The sequence below is a fragment of the Anabrus simplex genome, chromosome 1, assembly GCF_040414725.1.
Source record: "Anabrus simplex isolate iqAnaSimp1 chromosome 1, ASM4041472v1, whole genome shotgun sequence".
In the NCBI taxonomy this organism is placed as follows: Eukaryota; Metazoa; Arthropoda; class Insecta; order Orthoptera; family Tettigoniidae; genus Anabrus; species Anabrus simplex.
In genome coordinates, this window is record NC_090265.1 from 1,637,966,296 (window position 1) to 1,637,986,243 (window position 19,948).

General features: G+C 37.8%; 1 protein-coding gene across 1 annotated transcript in view; it reads right to left on the bottom strand.

Moving 5' to 3' along the window:
* LOC136863280 (cation-independent mannose-6-phosphate receptor) overlaps positions 1–19,948 on the bottom strand; it is a 645,945-nt gene that overhangs the window by 8,630 nt on the left and 617,367 nt on the right. Inside the window, exon 18 of the mRNA XM_068225646.1 lies at positions 2,686–2,812. Coding sequence (XP_068081747.1) covers positions 2,723–2,812 — 90 coding nt within the window. The 3' untranslated portion in view covers positions 2,686–2,722. The remainder of the gene's footprint in view (positions 1–2,685; positions 2,813–19,948) is intronic.

Here is a 19,948-nt window from a genome sequence, read left to right on the forward strand (position 1 = left end):
TATTATTATTATTATTATTATTATTATTATTATTATTATTATTATTATTATTATTAATCCTAAGGTTAAAGAGGAAATTACAATGTGTCTTACCATATATTACTATCCCCTAATGAACAAACTTGCAAAGCCATGCACACAGAGACATTGCATGTATTTAAAACAGTGGTGCTTCCAGGAATTAAAAAAAAAAACTAAAGAAGTCCAACCTATTAACAAAATTTCAAGACTGGACTCAAACTGACATTTTTCACAATGTTTTTCTTTAAACAGCACAAGGTTTTTGTTCAAATACGTGAGTACAATCTAGATATTACAGAGGAAAATAAATATTAATCCATGTGTATGGAGAATGTTCATTAAATATCAAATGTCTATGTATAGGCCTACTATGGACACCATAAACTCATTACTTTACAGGAGAACACTACACTCTTGAGCATATGTTATGCTGGGTCATACTGTTAGTATGTTGCTTAATCATACTCATATTTTTTTCATTCTTTTTTTTGCACACTACTAAAGTATATACAAATAGAAGCTGTTTGCACAATAAAACAACATTTTTCACATTTTAAAGTTTTGGTAGTTTACATATGGACAGTCGATATAATGGAACCAGTTGAAATAGAGGACTAGTAGATGACAGTTTCATGATCAAATTAATAAAACCGAAGGATGAAACCAATTTTTTTAAAATTTTGATGAAAGTTCTCATTTTTCCCAAAAGCAAACAGCAATATGACACCAGTAATCTTTCATGTAATCAATGACCCTACTAATGAATAACATTTTAGGTGTGCATTTTTCATATCTTAGCCTATTCTTTTAAAAGTTTTCCCACATCCAGTTTAATTTATCACCTATATATCACAATTTTGTATTTTATAGGCAGATATGCTATAAACATACCTGGAATGTAATAATTAATACTTTTAACTAAAATAAGCATATACTGGTTCTAATTCTCATTAACAATTGATAACAACCGAGTGACTTGGCCATGCAGTTAGGGTCGCATAGCTGTGAGCTTGCACTCGGGAGGTGGTGGGTTCGAATCCTACTGTCTGCAGTCCTGAAGATAAGTTTCCTGTGGTGTCCCACTTTCAATGCTGGGACTGTAACTTAATTAAGGTCATGGCCGCTACCTTCCCAATTCTAGCAAGTTCCTCCATCCCTGCATCGCCAAAAATCTTTGATGTGTTAGTGCTACGTTAAACCACTGGCACTAAAAACAAAAAACAAAGATAATTTCATTACAGTAATGTAGTATAGTAAGGGTTAAAAAAACTGGGAAGGGACTATATTTGCATAGTTATCTAGGCAGCAGACAGGCGGAGGTGGAAACCACATACCAAGAAGAGTGGTGAAAGGAGAGCATGAAATGCAAGTCGATGATGCACTGTCCGACCCAGGAGTCCCCTGGACAAGGGTAACAGAATAAGAAGAAAAGATATGAGAATTTAAAAAGTTCTGAAATTTTGAAAGATTAGAAAAAAATCACATCCCTTGCCTACTTTCCTTGAGTTTGAAGCCGACTTCAAAATTACCGATCAAGTTGGCTGTACAGTTCAAGTCATGCAGCTGCAAGCTTCCATTCAGGAGATAGTGGATTTTATCCCACCAGCATCAGCCCTGAGAATGATTTTCCGTTCTACTACTCCAAGCAAATGCGGAGGCTGTAAATTAATTAAGGCCATGGCCATAACCTTCCCTATCCTAACCCTTCTCATTCCTTGCAACACCAAAAACCTTCTCTATGTTAACATGACTAGCAAAATAAGATACCTCAAAAAGATTAAAATTATGATAAAGCGAAAACAAAATAAATAAATCCCTAAATGGTGCGTCATTGTCAACAACAAGAGTTGTTGACATGAAAATATTTTTACCTTTCATATGGTAAAATTAACCTATTTATTTATTTATTTATTTATTTGCTTGCCAATTCTTTGACAAAAACAGTTATGTGCATGGAAACTAGTTATGTTCATTTATCTTTGTTACAGCTTGACCCAGTTTCCTGATACCATACAACAATAACATTCTGAAGTAAGAGAGTCTAATATTCTCTAGACAACAAATTATATTTAATCAGAAAATAACAATTTTATTAATTAATACTTTATTACAATTAATAACTACTATTCCAAGACTAGTATAACGAACCACAATATCTATTCTACCTCTAAACTGTCATCCACTGGTCCCATTACGTTTTTTATAAAGTTCCCTGTTCAGTCAACACAGCCATGACATCTCTCTTTTCCAATCAGTATCATGAAGTTACCTTCCATAATACTGCAATAAACAGTTAGCTCAAAATACATCAAAGATGCACTTCAATATCACATAAAAGAATATATCTCTTAATGTATCTCATATAGAGTTTATATAAAAATTACAAGAAGGAAGTGCAATGAGTATAATCAGTCAACATATTCTCTAAAAAGCATCACACACAACGTAAACAGCAATAGATACACTCAGAAAGAGTAACTTCTGACATTTCACTAACAAAATTCACACAAAAATAATTTATTTTACAATATTTGCCAACATGTGCATAAAGAGAGGGGTAGAGGAACAGGGATGAGCATAACTTTATGCTACCAAGAAATGTGATTTCTTCATTGCACTTCCTATAACAATCACACATTATAAAGAATACAAGAACAAACTAACAAAATAGTCCACAAACATTCTGGAGATGATGAGAGGCTTAGGTCCTCAGGAGCTCATCATCACTATCAGACTCGACTCCATCAGAATGACTTGCCAAGAGGATACTTGCCTCGTCTGTCGCCTCCAACTGCATGAACCAAAATAAACACAGTCAATTAATGATAAAGCATTCAACAATACATGGAAATTCAAAAAGAAAAGACAATGAGAAATGTAATTTAGCAATTCCTGACAAATCTATTTCAAAAGATATGGAGTGAATACAATATTGCAATTATGCCAGAATGTTTCAAATATTTTCTTTTTAAATAGTATCCCATGAAATTCAAACACATTTGTTTTAGTAGAGTACTGGTACAATGTAGTGAGATAAGTGTCATATCCTCTTACAAGAATATCCTAAATTTGTGAATATTAAGATGATAAGCACTAATATTTTATATATTTTCTATAATAGAAAAGACAGTAGGAAGAGATTTATTTTTTCAAATTTTGCACATTTTCATCAAAATAAGACTTTCAACCTATTAGGTCGTGTTAGGGTTCGAATTCCTCTGGTGTCCAGTTGGCTATTTTTTTTTTCTGTACTTAACATCTCTTCAACATGTACTAAATGTAAGTAACATGACCTAATAGGCTGAAAGTCGATTTTGATTATAACGTTTGTTTTCCAACCCTTGTGCCATTTCTCTACAGGGCCTGGTATGAGGCGAGATGAATCTGTCGTGGCAAGTTTTTATGACCAGATGCCCTTCCTGATGTCAACCTCATCAGAGGAGTTAATGAGATGAAATGAAAGACATGATATATGATAGTAGGAAGGGAGAGGGTGAAACCTGGTGCCGGCACATAGCCTACTCCTGTCGAATAGCCCCAAGGTGTCTGCTCAAGGCTTAACATCCCCATCCAACGGACAAATCACCATCAACAGCATCATATACCCTCACTCCATACGAGCACTGCGGAGAGGTTTGGAATTTAATCCAGGCTTTTGGCATGCAATCTAGTGATTAGAAATTGTATACTATCACCTCCCCTACCCTGTCAGCCAACATTCTGATGGTGAAAACTTTTTCGACCAATGGGACTCGAGCTAGCTAACCACAGTGTTAGACCATTTGGACTTCAACACCTTAACGACCATGACCACCAGGCGGGCTTGATTTTGATTACAATGCGGTCATGAATATTCAATATTCATTTGCACATTTTCATTGAAAATCTAACATAAAATAACCATAAGACAGAAGAACAATCAAAAATATATACAACTCGAGTATTCTGACAATATTTTCAAAAAACTTGTCTTGTCACCATGAACCCCATAAACAGAGCTCTAGGTATAGTGTGACACTGCTTAATCACGACCAGAAAAGGAAACGCAACAGGCAAAAGTATTAACATATTTAGAATATTATGTCATTGCTATAAGAGTCAAACACACATGGATAAGTAGTGTCGTTAAAATATGTTTATATCATCATCATCATACCCAGTCAATGCGTTTGATTTCTGAAAAGTAGACAAAACTCTTGGTACTGTTAGCATGTCAAAGAGGAACCGAACAATCGTGGATTGACAGAACAAACTGAAAGAGACCTATGTATAACAGCACCCAGCTAGCTAGCTGGAGTGATGAACAGATGAAGATAATGTCAACAACTCGCATTGCACTAGATATACAATATTATAATAGAATTGCTGTAAGGCAGAGGAAGGGACTAAGCTCCATAAGAATGTAATTGATTTCAGGCCATAATAATCCTAATTTTTAGGACCATAAATTTGCAATTAATTTGCTTAGCAACAATGCTAGAATAGGTGCTGCCTTCATCAAATCTGTTTTTTTTCTAACAGAGCCGATGTTTTGATTAGATTTACAGCAGGCTTTCACCTCTAAAATATTTTGTGTGTGATAGTCCAGTGGATAGGCAAATATCAGTGTATGGAATATTATTAATTGTTTGACACAGCAAGAAATACTAATTTGTGTTTGTTCAAGAAATTTGCTATCGTCTTCTTAACTGAATGAAAACATGAAAGAATTGTGGAAAAATGAGTTTCTCTACAATTAAATGTTTACAATGCTATCAGTTTCCTAACCTAACACAACCAAAATGGTGAAATTTATATTTGCAGACTGCAAGGATTCTATTCTAAACTTCCGTCAGAGGTTGTCCAGCACTTAAAACATTTCATACAAATCTTTTTCATGTACTCTGGATGCTCATTTCTCGGACTTACTACAGCACTGGCAAGTGTCCTTGTTCCTCTGCTGGATGCATACACCACAGCAGGAAGTCTCCACTGGTGTCACAGTCTCATCTTGAACACCCAGTAGCAGCTTTCTGCGTACTCTTATTGGTACTGTTTTGCAAGTTGTCCTCTTTCAGTTGTAATACAAGCGGCTACTTTGGTATACCACGAACATGCTAGGGGTCAGTGGTGCTGTATTTCACAGTAATCATAGTGGAGAGTTCTTCTAGGAAAGGTACTGAGCAGCGTGCATCAGAAGTTTGGGTATTTCATTTGCAGAAATAAAACAAAGAAGCCTGGATTACAATAGTCATATGATTACTGAAGGCTAAATAAATTTATTGAAAAACAAGTACCCTCTACTAGAGCAGTAGGAAAGGGCCCTATAAAACAACTTGCACAGTGCAACTTGAAACTACATTATATGTGACAGTTACATTCATAATATTTAATGTTCCAAGCATTCTCACATTAACATATTACGGTTGCAGAGGTTCAGTCCTAAGATTTTTTTAAATCCAATCGAATCCGAATTTAGTGACATGATCACACTTAATAATCTGATATTTTACATTTTGTAAGGAATACAACATACACTGAGCAAGCAATGATGGCCCTACTGGATAATAGCCAATATTATATGTCCAGGGAAAGAAGTCTCTATTGTTTGAATGATTTAAGAATGCAGGTATGTCACGAATGCATGTCGCGACGCGTCCCCTTTCGTGTCTTGGTGCCGGGTGGGCTGACTCGGGCGAGTCTCGAATCCGCGACCTCCGAGACCCGGGATGTTGAGTGTCGATTGGAGTTTGTATGGTCATGTAACAGTGGCAAGAGGTTGGTGTTTCAAATGTTTGAGTGATGATTTTATTAAGTGGAAGAAAATTCTAAGTGTTAATAGCATAAGATTTCATGTGGGTTTTGGTGTGATGTTGTGAGGTGGACGACGGCACGATGTCGGTGTGAGGCGAAGGGCGAGGTGGAGGGTTCTGGGGGCCTGTGGGGGGGGGGAGAGTTCCTGACGCGGTGGGAGGCCGGTCATTCGGGTGGATTCCGAGGCACTCCCCCGTCAATTGGTGGGAGGAGTGTGTGAGCTGGTTAGACATGGGAACGACGAGCTTCTGGAGAAGTTGAGGGGGGGCTTCGAGGGGCTTAGAACGTGAAGTGTGGGGGGTGGTGCTTCGACGGATCGGGAGAGAATCTGTCTAACTACTATGTAGGCAACGTGTGTGTCACAAAGAGGGAGAATCTAGCCAGCTTCCGTGCAAGCAGCGTGTGTGTGGCTGTGAGCCAAAACAGTACACAATTTGTAGGTTACGCGTGTGGCAGTAAGCCGCGTAACAAGTAGTATGTGGCCGCATGCCAATGAGAGAAAGAGTCCAGAAATTGTAAAGTGTTACGCGAGGCAGTGAAGGTATCACTGTGTACAGCATAGATAGCAGGTTGCTATAGAAAGACTTAGAGCCACACAACTAAGTAACTTGTCGTAGCTGTGAGCCTAAAGACTGGAAACGATCATCAAACTGTTTGCTAGGAAGGCCGAGTAATATAGTGTGCCTTTCCCATCAGTAAACTTAACTTTACAGTCAGTACTGTTGGGAGGATAGGCTATTCTGTTTGACAACGGAGTTCGAGGGCGACAAGTTGGAGTCCTGGAGATGCACGTCCGCTTTTAACTAAACATCGCACTGCACCAGGTGACAATGGTGTCTCGGGTGCAGAGAAGAAGTCAAGAAAGAAGACGGATGCAGATGGAAGAAGAAGTCTTCATTCACAAGATAAGTAATTACCAAGTTTTGCAGGGTTTGATCTTATTGTATTGCAGAGTGTAAATTAACTAAATAGTCAAGGACTTAGAAAGAGACTATCTAAGAGCTATCATTGTACTTGTACAAAGATTTCAAGATTTTTAATTGTATATTTTGTAAATGTACAGTGTGCCTAATTAAGATAATACAGGTGAAGGGAATTGTGTGTGTTTGTAAAGCTGGTCTTGTTATTGTTTAATAATACCTCCCAAAAAAAATCCAAACCCAGTCCCTAGCCTGCCGAATCCTTAAAATCATGACAGGTATTAATGAATGCTTAGCTCAACAGACCTACGATGACTAAGATGACCGTTATTGACAAATGTCAAGGTCATCAGCCCCAACAACCAGATGTATAAATTGTGAATTAATGAATCAGTGTACGAGAATGGAGATACCCAAAGCCTTAAGGACGAGGAAATCTGTTAGAAAATTGAAAGGTGAAGACACAAGAGAAAATTATGACACTGTAAACCTAGTAACCTACTGCACAGATTCAAATATCTAATATTATACCTGGCTTGAGAGTAATCATACAGTACTTTTCATCTCCTGTACATGTTAGGAAATATACTATGAGAAGGATTAATATCAAAGGGTAGAGAAGAGCCCACCTATTCAATACCATAAGCTTGTATATTGTCTTATAAAACTGGGACTATTTTCGACCCCCTATATAACAGGTCAACTTCAGCCACGCTACAATTGGAAGATATATGCACACATATAACCAATAATAAATTAAACACTTTGGTATGCCACAATTTACAATCTTAATTTAAAACATTGATGAAGTCCGAACAACACATCTAAACTTGAAACTAAATGACACATCAAAACTGCTGTGGTTGAACATTTAGTTGCTGTAGGAGCGACGACATAGTTCAGCATCAACCACAACAGTTTTGATGTGTCAATTAGTTTCAAGTTTGGATGTGTTGTTCAGACTTCCATCAATGTTTTAAATTAAGATTGTAAATTGTGGCATACCAAAGTGTTTAATTTATTATTGGTTATATGAGTGCATATGTCTTCTAACTGTAGCGTGGCTGAAGATGACCCAATATATATGGGGTCGAAACTAGACCTAGTTTTATAAGACAATATACAAGCTTATGGTATTGAATAGATGGACCCTTCTCTACCCTTTGATCAGTTGTCAATATGGATCACAATGAAACTCATGACTTATGATATGAGAAGGATGAGAAAGGCAAAGACGAGTCGCTTGAATCTAGATCATAGTAATACAAGCCCTTCCTGACTGACAGTCTGGAACAGCCCTGTCCAAACGGCAAGGATGAGAAAGGCAAAGTCGAGTCGCTTGAATCTAGATCATAGTAATACAAGCCCTTCCTGACTGACAGTCTAGAACAGCCCTGTCCAAACGTCAATGTCATCAGCCCCAACAACCATATGTTTTAAATTAAGATTTTAAATTGTGGCATACCAAAGTGTTTAATTTATTATTGGTTATATGAGTACATATGTCTTCCAACTGTAGCATGGCTGAAGATGACCCAATATATGACATCTAAACTTTAAACTAAATGACACATCAAAACTGCTGTGGTTGAACATTTAGCTGCTGTAGGAGCGACGACATAGTTCAGCATCAACCACAACAGTTTTGATGTGTCATTTAGTTTCAAGTTTGGATGTAACTTGAAACATTCATGGCCATAGTGTCCGAGATACCCTTTTATAGCGCCCTTTGCAATTAACTTCCAAATTAAATTTTACTTAATATTTGAAAACAATACTTTTGAATTTCAATAAATATTCTTACTTTTCTCTTAAAAATACGGTCCTCAAAGTCAGGAAATTTGTTATATCCATACTTCCAAATACACAAAGAGCTTTGAGTAAGCCATAAATGTGATATAGGCCTAACTGACTTGTGTCCGCAATTAGTGAAGAAGATAGAAGAAAGGTTCAGAAAGAGAGCTATTCAACATGTAAGTAGTTGTGACAAAGGGAAATCCTCCACAAACCTCTCACTGTGGGGAGGGGACGGGGGTGGGGTGGGGTGGGGGCGCTAGCGCCAGGTATAAGGCCCTCTCTACTCACGGAGCCAAATATAGCTGCATATTTATTCTGTCAAACAGAACTGCTTCCTTATGTTCACTTGATTGCAATGCCATAAACTACCTACCATGACATAGTTTCACCAGGACGACAATGGGACACCCAATTTACCCATAAAGTAACTTTAATCCCAACAAAACTGTGCCGTAAACAATGAACATACGATTTATGAAAGTCTTGCAATTGGAATGTTCCCAGTTCCTAGCTTTCAGGCGAATATTCAGTATTCCTTGTGAGCTTATGCAGGGCTTATGGAATACGTTTTGAGTGCCTTGTGTTGTGATAAGTTGTACATTCAACATGTTTTGTGTGCTTTTCTTCATTATTATTTAAACTTTAAATTATTCAACTTATAATCAGTTACATTTCATTAAACATAACTCTTCTTAACATGGCTAAAAGGCAAAGAAATTATAAGTGAAATTATTTCTTGAATAATATTACTGTGGACAAGATATAATTTCACTTATTGTATATTCAATACGAAACAAAATGAGATTAGTTACTTGTTACTTGTAAAGAAATTATAACTTGAACAGTGAATGGGAGGACCAGTATTACTTTATTGAAAACAAAGGAAAGTCTGTGTGTTTATTGCATAATACTAATGTGTCTGTTCCTAAAAGAAATAATATACAGCGACATTTTTTGACTAATCACAAAAAATTTGACAGTGAATTTTCTGTTAATTCTGAACTAAGAAAACACGAAGTGAAAGACCTAAAATCTAAATTAGCATTGCAACAATGTGCGTTTAAGAAGCCAGTTCAGCAAACGCGTAATGTGACAATAGCTTCTTACAAAGTTTGTTACGTCCTAGCTAAAAGGAAAAAAAGCTTTCAGTGATGGGGAAGTAGTGAAAGAAGCTATGCTAAATGCTGCTGAATCTCTGTTCGAATCTCACAAAGATATCTTCAATCAAAGGACTTCAGTTGTCTCACCAAACTGTTGCTAGGTGGGTTGAACAGATTTCTAATAATATGGAATCTCAATTACATCAGGATTTGAAATCGTGTAAACATTTTTCACTCCAGTTTGATAAAAGTGCTGATATGTCTGACACTGCTGAGTTGTGTGTATTTGCTAGAATGGTTTTTAATGATATTACAGTAAAGGAAGAAGTTGTCAAGCTATTGCCACTTCATGGACGTACTAGGGGAGAAGATATATTTTAATGTTTTTGTTAAATTCACCAAAGAAAGTAACCACTGTCAAAGCTTGTCACTATAACAACAGATGGGGCACCGCCTATAACTGGTAGAAATAATGGATTTCTTTCTCTTTGCGCTGAGGATGAATCATTTCCAAAATTTCTTCCTTATCATTGTATTATTCACCTAGAAGCTTTATGCGCAAAGGTTTTAAAGTTCGATCATGTCATGAAAATTGTAACTCATGTCGTGAATTATATAAGACAGTCATCCACTCGTCATCGATTGTTCAGAAATATTTTAAGTATGTCAGATTCGGAGTATGGTGACGTCATCCTTCATGCAGACATAAGGCGGCTTAGTAGGGGGGAAAACACTTGAACGATTTTGCTGCCTGTTGGATGAGATATGAGACTTTATGAAATCATCTCCTGGGAAATATTATCACGAACTTGATGATATATCTTGGCTAATCGAATTAGCATTCTTGACAGACATCACCTCAAAATTAAATGAGTTAAATCTCGAATTGCAAGGAAGAGATCATAATATTTCAGGTATGATAAGTATTGTCAATGCATTTGAAAAGAAACTTAAGGTATGGATTGTCCATTTAAATAGAAATTCCCTTTCACATTTTCCAAATTTGAAATCTATGGCAGATACAGTAAATGGTGGCAAGCACGATTTTTCATCTCTTGCTAAACATCTTGAAACTCTCGGGTCCGAATTTGGTAGCAGATTTAGCCAGTTTTCAATGCTTGAACCAGTGAACATGTTTGTCAATAATCCCTTCGCTTCTGTTGACGTTTGTGAGCTTGGAGGGAGGGTGTGTGAAATATTTGATAATTATAATCCTGAAGAATTAGAAATAGAAATTTTAAGCCTTCAGTCAGACCTTTCTTTGAAATCCTCCTACGCAACATGTGGCAATTTCTGGACTCTGGTGGACGGTAAAAAATATCCCATTACCCGCAGTGTTGCTCTGAAGATGCAATCATGTTTTGGTTCAACCTATCTTTGTGAAGTTGTGTTTTCGACTATGAACATAATAAAAAACAAATACCGATTGTGCCTGACAGACTCACACCTGGATGACGCGTTAAGAGCAGCCTGTTCCAGTTACACACCAGACTTTCCTCAACTTGCAGCGAGCATGCAGTGCCAGATTTCACATTAATTATGTGAGTAAATATATTTTCATATAATTTTTAATTCTAGATTCATTATTATTATTATTTAGTCGTTGTAGTACCGATAACAGTAGTCGAATTAGTGGAATCGTACCTGGCGCTTGCATACCCTTAGTTATCATGTGAATGTGCTCGCGTAGAAACGAATGTTGGACAGCCCTGGTCTAGAACGACCAACTTTACCCAGGTGGTGAAGGTGGTGGAAATAAGATAATCTTTTTAACTGTTATACATATTTCAGTGCCAGATGACATGATTCAAAACACAGTAGAGTATCCAAAGGCCAAAGAAAGCAGCAACAATAGAACCCTGACAACATTCACAGGCTGAAAACTAAAGAGCAATATGGGTCTATCAGTTTCTGTCTATTGCCACACATCCTTGGATAGAGATTATTATCGGCACACTTTTTAGCGATAGATTTACACGCTAGTGCTGAATCAGTAGGCCTCGGCAATCTTCAAAATTCATATTGGCAACCTTTGAACACAAACTATGAATCGCTTAAGCATCGCTGTGCGACATCTGGCATACATTTTACGTACTAGTACTGTTGTTGTTTACACAGCAAAGCCAAACTATAGAATTCATGCTAGGAACAAGATTCGCATCGAGAAATGTTAGATAATGTTATATAACTTGTGTGTGACACAGTTGCTGGCTTAACATAGTAAAGGTTTAGAAAATCATATTGATGATCATATTATCGATTCAATTCAGATTTTATTTCCATTCAGTTGGCAGTACTACCGGAACCGGGAGAGCTCCCTCCTTACTCCTCACCCCCGTACACAAATCTATAGCTAAAAAGTGTGCCGATAATATATACTTTGATAGACTCTTTGAAATCAACAGCTAATAAACAAAATGTTACACAGTTGCTGCTCTCTGTTAACTCCATCTTCAAGTAAATTGTACGTAAGGTATATATGAAAATCCACAGCCTGTTTTTAGTCATTTGACTGGGTCGGGAATGGAATGGGTTTTTTTTTTTTTTTTTTTTTTGCTAGGGGCTTTATGTCGCACCGACACAGATAGGTCTTATGGCGACGATGGGATAGGAAAGGCCTAGGAGTTGGAAGGAAGTGGCCGTGGCCTTAATTAAGGTACAGCCCCAGCATTTGCCTGGTGTGAAAATGGGAAACCACGGAAAACCATTTTCAGGGCTGCCGATAGTGGGATTCGAACCTACTATCTCCCGGATGCAAGCTCACAGCCGCGCGCCTCTACGCGCACGGCCAACTCGCCCGGTAGGGGAATGGAATGAAGCCCCCATCTAGCAGCGACGATAGGAATTGTATCGACTGCCAAAGCCTGTCACACTCCTCTAGGGCAATGATTAATGAATGACGCATGAAATGAAATGATATCGGAGTGTGTTACTGGAATGAAAGATGACGGGGAAAACCAGAGTACCCGGAGAAAAACCTGTCCCGCCTCTGCTTTGTCTAGAACAAATCTCACATGGAGTGACCGTGATTTGAACCACGGAACCCGGCGATGAGAGGCCGGTGCACTGCCACCTGAGCTACGGAGGCTCACGTAAAATATATATAGATAGTACAGAAACGTATCGGAAACAGAGATAAGAAAGCATAGATAAGAGTACACATAAACGAAAGACAAGAGTCCAAAATTTCCAGCTCTCTTTTATGTGCACTCCATCTATGGGTGCTTACACTATAAGTCACTGCTCTCCATCTGTTTCCTATATATATAATATTTTTGCTCTTCATTAGCTTTGTTATCTGGGCAGTATGAACAACATAAGAGCTGAACATACGCTAATTTAATTCTTACCATTGTTTGCCTCCAAACCAAATTAAATCAATGAATTTGTGATTACAAAATCTTCATTGGCAAGGATAGTAATATTTAGTTGAGAATAAGATTATTTCAAATTAACATTCATGTTAACACAAAATTATCAAAGTACCAACATGCTGTAAAATCATGCAAAACTGAACAACATACAATCATGACATGCACCACGAAGTGTCTTCAAACCCAAATAAAGGTGGAAATGGTATTCAAAGTATTAAGAATTAAAGTGATCATGTATGTCTCATTGTAGAGAAGTGTCTTGGGGAAGACAGAAAAAAAATCCCAACTTTATAATTTGCTTGTTAAGTAATCATGCTTATTGGTTACTTTTTAGACAGATGTGCAGTATAGCAGAACAGTGTTCTTCTGTAGGTGCCTGTACACTGTAGAGAAATGTCAAGCTAGAGTGTTCTCTCTCTAGATAGGCTACTTTCTTGGCATATTCTCATTGTGGAGGAATTTACTCTTGGTAAAGTGGTGGTAGAATACATCTTTTTTTTTCCTAGTTGCTTTACATCGCACCGACACAGATAGGTCTAATAATAATGTTATTTGCTTTACGTCCCACTAACTACTTTTACGGTCTTCAGAGACGCCGAGGTGCCGGAATTTAGTCCTGCAGGAGTTCTTTTACGTGCCAGTAAATCTACTGACACGAGGCTGTCGTATTTAAGCACCTTCAAATACCACCGGACTAGGCCAGGATCGAACCTGCCAAGTTGGGGTTAGAAGTCCAGCGCCTTAACCGTCTGAGCCACTCAGCCCGGCGCACAGATAGGTCTTATGGCGACGATGGGACAGGGAATGGCTAGGAGTGGGAAGGAAGCGGCCGTGGCCTTAATTAAGGTACAGCCCCAGCATTTGCCTGGTGTGAAAATGGGAAACCACGGAAAACCATTTTCAGGGCTGCCGACAGTGGGGTTCGAACCTACTATCTCCCGAATACTGGATACTGGCCGCACTTAAGGGACTGCAGCTATCGAGCTCGGTTAGAATACATCTAGGGTAGCACTAAGTAGACCATTCAGCTATCGGAATATACCTAGTTGCTGAACCTCTCTCACGACCAACTGACCCCGAGCTGCCTTCCACCCCGGCTTTTATAGGCTGAGAGCGAATCGTGTGTATGGACAATCAGACAGAGCTCTAGCTAGTGTTTACTTGTGAAGTCAAAGTAGATATGTCGGATCAAAGAAAATGCATTACTGTAGCTATTGTTGTACACAACTTGTTTATAAAGAAATGCCCATTATAAATTTGTATACGTTAATGCAGGGTGTAAAGGTCACATATATGATAGGTAACTGTTCGCTGTTGACAGCTCAAGAAAATAATCATCTGAATATACTGAGCAATCTGATTTGACACCATTCGCTTTTATTGCAGATTATACTTTGGCATTATAAACACACCTGATAAAACTATACCGTATCAAGAAAATCTTCCATGTGCTCTACCTCGTTGCCTAATCCAACTCCAGTCTTGTGTTGTACCATTGTTTTCCTCACTAAGCCATTGATTTCACTTTTACAATGAAGATTATACAGTTTTGTACCAACTTCATCTGGATTACATCCAAAGATTCTGCAACAGCCATGATTATTTTTCATTTAGTTGCCAATCCCTGTACTCTTTGGTGAACAGTTCCATAATTCAGGACGTAACCCTACAAATTCAATCAATTGACAGGTCATTCATTTTCATGTACATTTCTTCCTTTCTTTCTTTCTTTCTTTCTTTTCTACTTATTTCTTTTCACTTCTTACCTATATCAATTTTAATTACAGAGTCACTCCTTGAGTGTGAGCCCTATTTCAACTCACAGACGTAGAGCAATCTAGCTGCACTCTCTCTCTAGTGACACTATAACTTCAACTGCAAGTCACTAAGAAGCTGTACGTACTGTGTACACACCTTGACTTCTGCTAGAGAACTCTGCCTACGGCAGATCTAGCACAAAAAGTCTACAGTTATTAAATGTTAAACATTAATTTATTGAAACCACCTATTCAATACTGGTTGAGTCTTTATGACTATAACAATGTCATTACATTAAGTTTGAGTATGGTACATGTTTCGCCTGGCATGGCAGGCATCATCAGCCATTAATTCTATCTCCCTGGCATGGCAGGCATCATCAGCCATTAATTCTATCTCCAAGTCAGAGCTCTGAATGGATGCTATTTTAGAATTAATCATAGTCAATATTATTTATATAATATATAATATAAATAAATACATAATAAAAATAAATATATAATATATTATATAATAGGTAACCTACAATACAAGAAGCAGAGATAAAGCAACTGTTCAGACCACCTCACACAAGCAACACAACAGGTCCTCCTCCTAACATCTAAAGGACTTCAACACACCGACCAGCCACACACTACATCCAGAATCCAGTGAACTGCTCTTCAACCTTACACTGAATAACCTCAAAAAAGTTCCACAACAAAACAACATACAACAAGTTTATACGGTCATGTATTAATCCGTTATCTAACAAATCTTGATCAAACTCTCTAACAGCATTCTTGCCATTCCACTATAAGGCACCTAAATATTGGTGCTCATTCTTCTGAGAAGTGATGCTGATCTATAGAATATTTAGACCTCCCCCCCCCCCCCCCCCCCCCGGCAAAAAAAACTCATATAAGCTGAACATGTTTCAAGTCTTACAAATATAAAAAGAATATTTAGTCTACTGAAGTCAGAGCATTTACAATGCCATCCCAGTATCAGCATTTTCTCCATTTGACAAGATAAAAGTAAGACATCCCATTGAAACTTCAAGACAAATTCGACCAGTTCAGTTCCAAAATGTACCATAAGTTTGTATATATTATGTAAATTGTGTAAAAATAGTTTCTAAGAATAGTTCTAGCACATGTTAATCTCCAAAAAGTTGTAAAAATGTACAGATGTTTTAATCCCAATTGCATCAAACCGTTCCCATTACCGACATTATGAAAGTTAACAGTCAACATATTTCCATTAAATGTGAACAAGAATAGAATGTCACATTAGAACTTTAAAACATGGACGGCTTGATCACTCCTTTGCACTATTATATAATTAATATTGACTATGATTAATCCTAAAATAGCATCCACTCAGAGCTCTGACTTGGAGATAGAATTAATAGCTGATGATGCCTGCAATGCCAGGCGAAACATGTACCATACTCAAACTTAATGTAATGATATTGTTATAGTCATAAAGACTCAACCAGTATTGAATAGGTGGTTTCAATAAATTAATGTTACAAGAATGCTAGAAATGAAGAGGGCAGAAAAGAATACAGGTGATTAAAGAATCAAGTGGATAGAAAGTGCAAGATAGCTAAGGAAGAATGGCTGAAGGAGAAGTGCAAGGATGTCGAAGGCTGTATGGTCCTGGGAAAGGTAGATGCTGCATACAGGAAAATCAAGGAAACCTTTGGAGAAAGGAAATCTAGGTGTATGAATATTGAGCTCAGATGGAAAACCACTTCTTGGGAAAGAAGACAAAGCAGAAAGATGGCAGGAGCATATCCAACAGTTGTATCAAGGTAAAGATGTAGATAATTTGGTTCTGGAACATGAAGAGGCTGTTGATGCTGATGAAATGGGAGACCCAATTTTGAGGTCAGAGTTTGACAGAGCTGTGAGTGACCTACCTGTAAATAGGAACAAGGCACCTGGAATTGATGACATTCCCTCTGAATTACTGACTGCCTTAGGAGAAACCAGCATGGCAAGGTTATTTCATTTAGTGTGCAAGATGTATGAGACAGGAGAAGTCCCATCCGATTTTCAGAAGAATGTTGTTATACCTATTCCCAAGAAAGCCGGTGCTGACAGGTGTGAAAACTACCGCACCATTAGTTTAGTATCTCATGCCTGCAAAATTTTAACACGTATTATTTACAGAAGAATGGAAAAACAAGTTGAAGCTGAGTTGGAAGAAGATCAATTTGGCTTCAGAAGAAATGTAGGAACACGTGAAGCAATCCTGACTTTACGTCTGATCTTAGAGTATCGAATCAAGAAGGACAAGCCCACGTACATGGCATTCGTAGATCTAGAAAAGGCATTCGATAATGTTGATTGGACCAAGCTATTTATGATTCTGAAGATGATGGGGATCAGATACCGAGAACGAAGAATTATCTACAATCTGTATAAAAATAAGTCTGCAGTGATAAGAATCGAGGGCTTTGAAAAAGAAGCAGCAATCCAGAAAGGAGTGAGGCAAGGCTGCAGTTTGTCCCCTCTCCTTTTCAATGTTTACATAGAACAGGCAGTAAGGGAAATCAAAAAGAAATTTGGAAAGGGAATCACAGTCCAAGGAGAAGAAATCAAAACCTTGAGATTTGCCGATGATATTGTTATTTTATCTGAGACTGCAGAAGATCTCGAGAAGTTGCTGAATGGTATGGATGAAGTCTTGGGTAAGGAGTACAAGATGAAAATAAATAAGTCCAAAACAAAAGTAATGGAGTGCAGTCGAACAAAGGCAGGTGATGCGGGAAATATTAGATTAGGAAATGAAGTCTTAAAGGAAGTAGATGAATATTGTTACTTGAGTAGTAAAATAACTAACGATGGCAGAAGTAAGGAGGACATAAAATGCAGACTAGCACAAGCAAGGAAGAGCTTTCTTAAGAAAAGAAATTTGCTCACTTCAAACATTGATATCGGAATTAGAAAGATGTTTTTGAAGACGTTCGTGTGGAGCGTGGCATTGTATGGAAGTGAAACATGGCGATAACTGGCTCAGAAAGAAAGAGAATAGAAGCTTTTGAAATGTGGTGTTACAGAAGAATGCTGAAGGTGAGATGGATAGATCGAATCACGAATGAAGAGATACTGAATCGAATTGGTGAGAGGAGATCTATTTGGCTAAATTTGACGAGAAGAGTTAGAATGATAGGACATATCTTAAGACACCCAGGACTTGTTCAGTTGGTTTTTGAAGGAAGTGTAGGGGGTAAGAACGGTAGGGGTAGGCCAAGGTATGAATATGACAAGGAGATTAGAGCAGACGTAGGATGCAATAGTTACGTAGAAATGAAAAGGTTAGCACAGGATAGGGTGGCATGGAGAGCTGCATCAAACCAGTCTATGGATTGATGACTCAAACAACAACAACAATGTTTAACATTTAATAATTGAATATCAATATGGTCAAAATGAAAATAATCACTTGTAAAAAAGTCTACAGCGTATAAGCACCATACACTTTCATCACAATCCCTAGCTCCTTCTGTGGATCAGTGGTACTGCGTCAGTCTATAGAACCACAGATTTCTAGTTGAAATCGGTGTGTAGAGTGCAAACCAAGTTAAGCATCTTAGCATAGGTTGCCCAAGTAAGTTCCTGTTTCTCTGCCATCTGATCGAATAAAAGATAATGCCAAAACCAAAATGCAGGTAGCCTACATGTCTCAAATCCAAATGCCTGCACACCATAGCCCAGACTAAGCCATATTATTATTTCAAAATGTTTTGTAAACTGTTTCAGTGTGATACAATGCATGCAGAACACAATTTTCTCGTTCCAATCATGTAGTGAACTATTTGACATAAATTCACAATACTGTCCTATATAAAACACTGTTCATTTATTGGACTAATTTAATCTAGGATGACCCAATTAGTACACAAAAAATTATACTTGACAATGAATGACAACACTAGAAAATAGATCTCAGAGAATTAGAGTAGGTGAAGCTTTATCTGACCTTGTAATAATTAAGAGGGGAATTCCTCAAGGCAGTATTATCGGACCTTTATGTTTTCTTATATATATAAATGATATATGTAAAGGAGTGGAATCGGAGACAAGGCTTTTTGCGGTAGATGTTATTCTCTATAGAGTGATAAATAAGTTACAAGATTGTGAGCAACTGCAACGTGACCTCGAAAATGTTGTGAGATGGACAGCAGGCAATGGTATGTTGATAAACGGGGTTAAAAGTCAGGTTGTGAGTTTCACAAATAGGAAAAGTCCTCTCGGTTTTAATTACTGCGTTGATGGGGTGAAAGTTCCTTTTGGGGATCATTGTAGGTATCTGGGTGTTAATATATGGAAACATCTTCATTGGGGTAATCACATAAATGGGATTGCTAATAAAGGGTACAGATCTCTGCACATGGTTATGAGGGTGTTTAGGGGTTGTAGTAAGGATGTACAGGAGAGGGCATATAAGTCTCTGGTAAGACCCCAACTAGAGTATGGTTCTAGTGTATGGGACCCTCACCAGGATTACCTGATTCAAGAACTGGAAAAAATCCAAAGAAAAGCAGCTCAATTTGTTCTGGGTGATTTCTAACAAAAGTGTAGTGTTACAAAAATGTTGCAAAGTTTGGGTTGGGAAGAATTGAGAGAAAGAAGAAGAGCTGCTCGACTAAGTGGGATGTTCCGAGCTGTCAGCGGAGAGATGGCGTGGAATGACATTAGTAGACGAATAAGTTTGTGTGGCGTTTATAAAAGTATGAAAGATCACAATATGAAGATAAAGTTGGAATTCAAGAGGACAAACTGGGGAAAATATTCATTTATAGGAAGGGGGGTTAGGGATTGGAATAACTTACCAAGGGAGACGTTCAATAAATTTCAAATTTCTTTGAAATCGTTTAGGAAAAGGCTAGGAAAGCAACTGATAGGGAATCTGCCACCTGGGCGACTGCCCTAAATGCAGATCAGTATTCATTCATTGAATCATTGACTTCACTAATTAGTGACCATTTACAAAATTCTCTTGTCCTCACACCAGCTCTCCTCCTGGCTGGTTAGTGTTTACCATTGAACAGGCAATCCTTCCGTAACCTTGATTGACAGGTCTCACCTTTCACTTCACTTTGCACGGACCAGTCTCTTCACATGGCGGTTCCCTGTAGTTAAGGTTTGAATACATTTCTGTTGGTTAACACAACACACGACTACTGTATGTT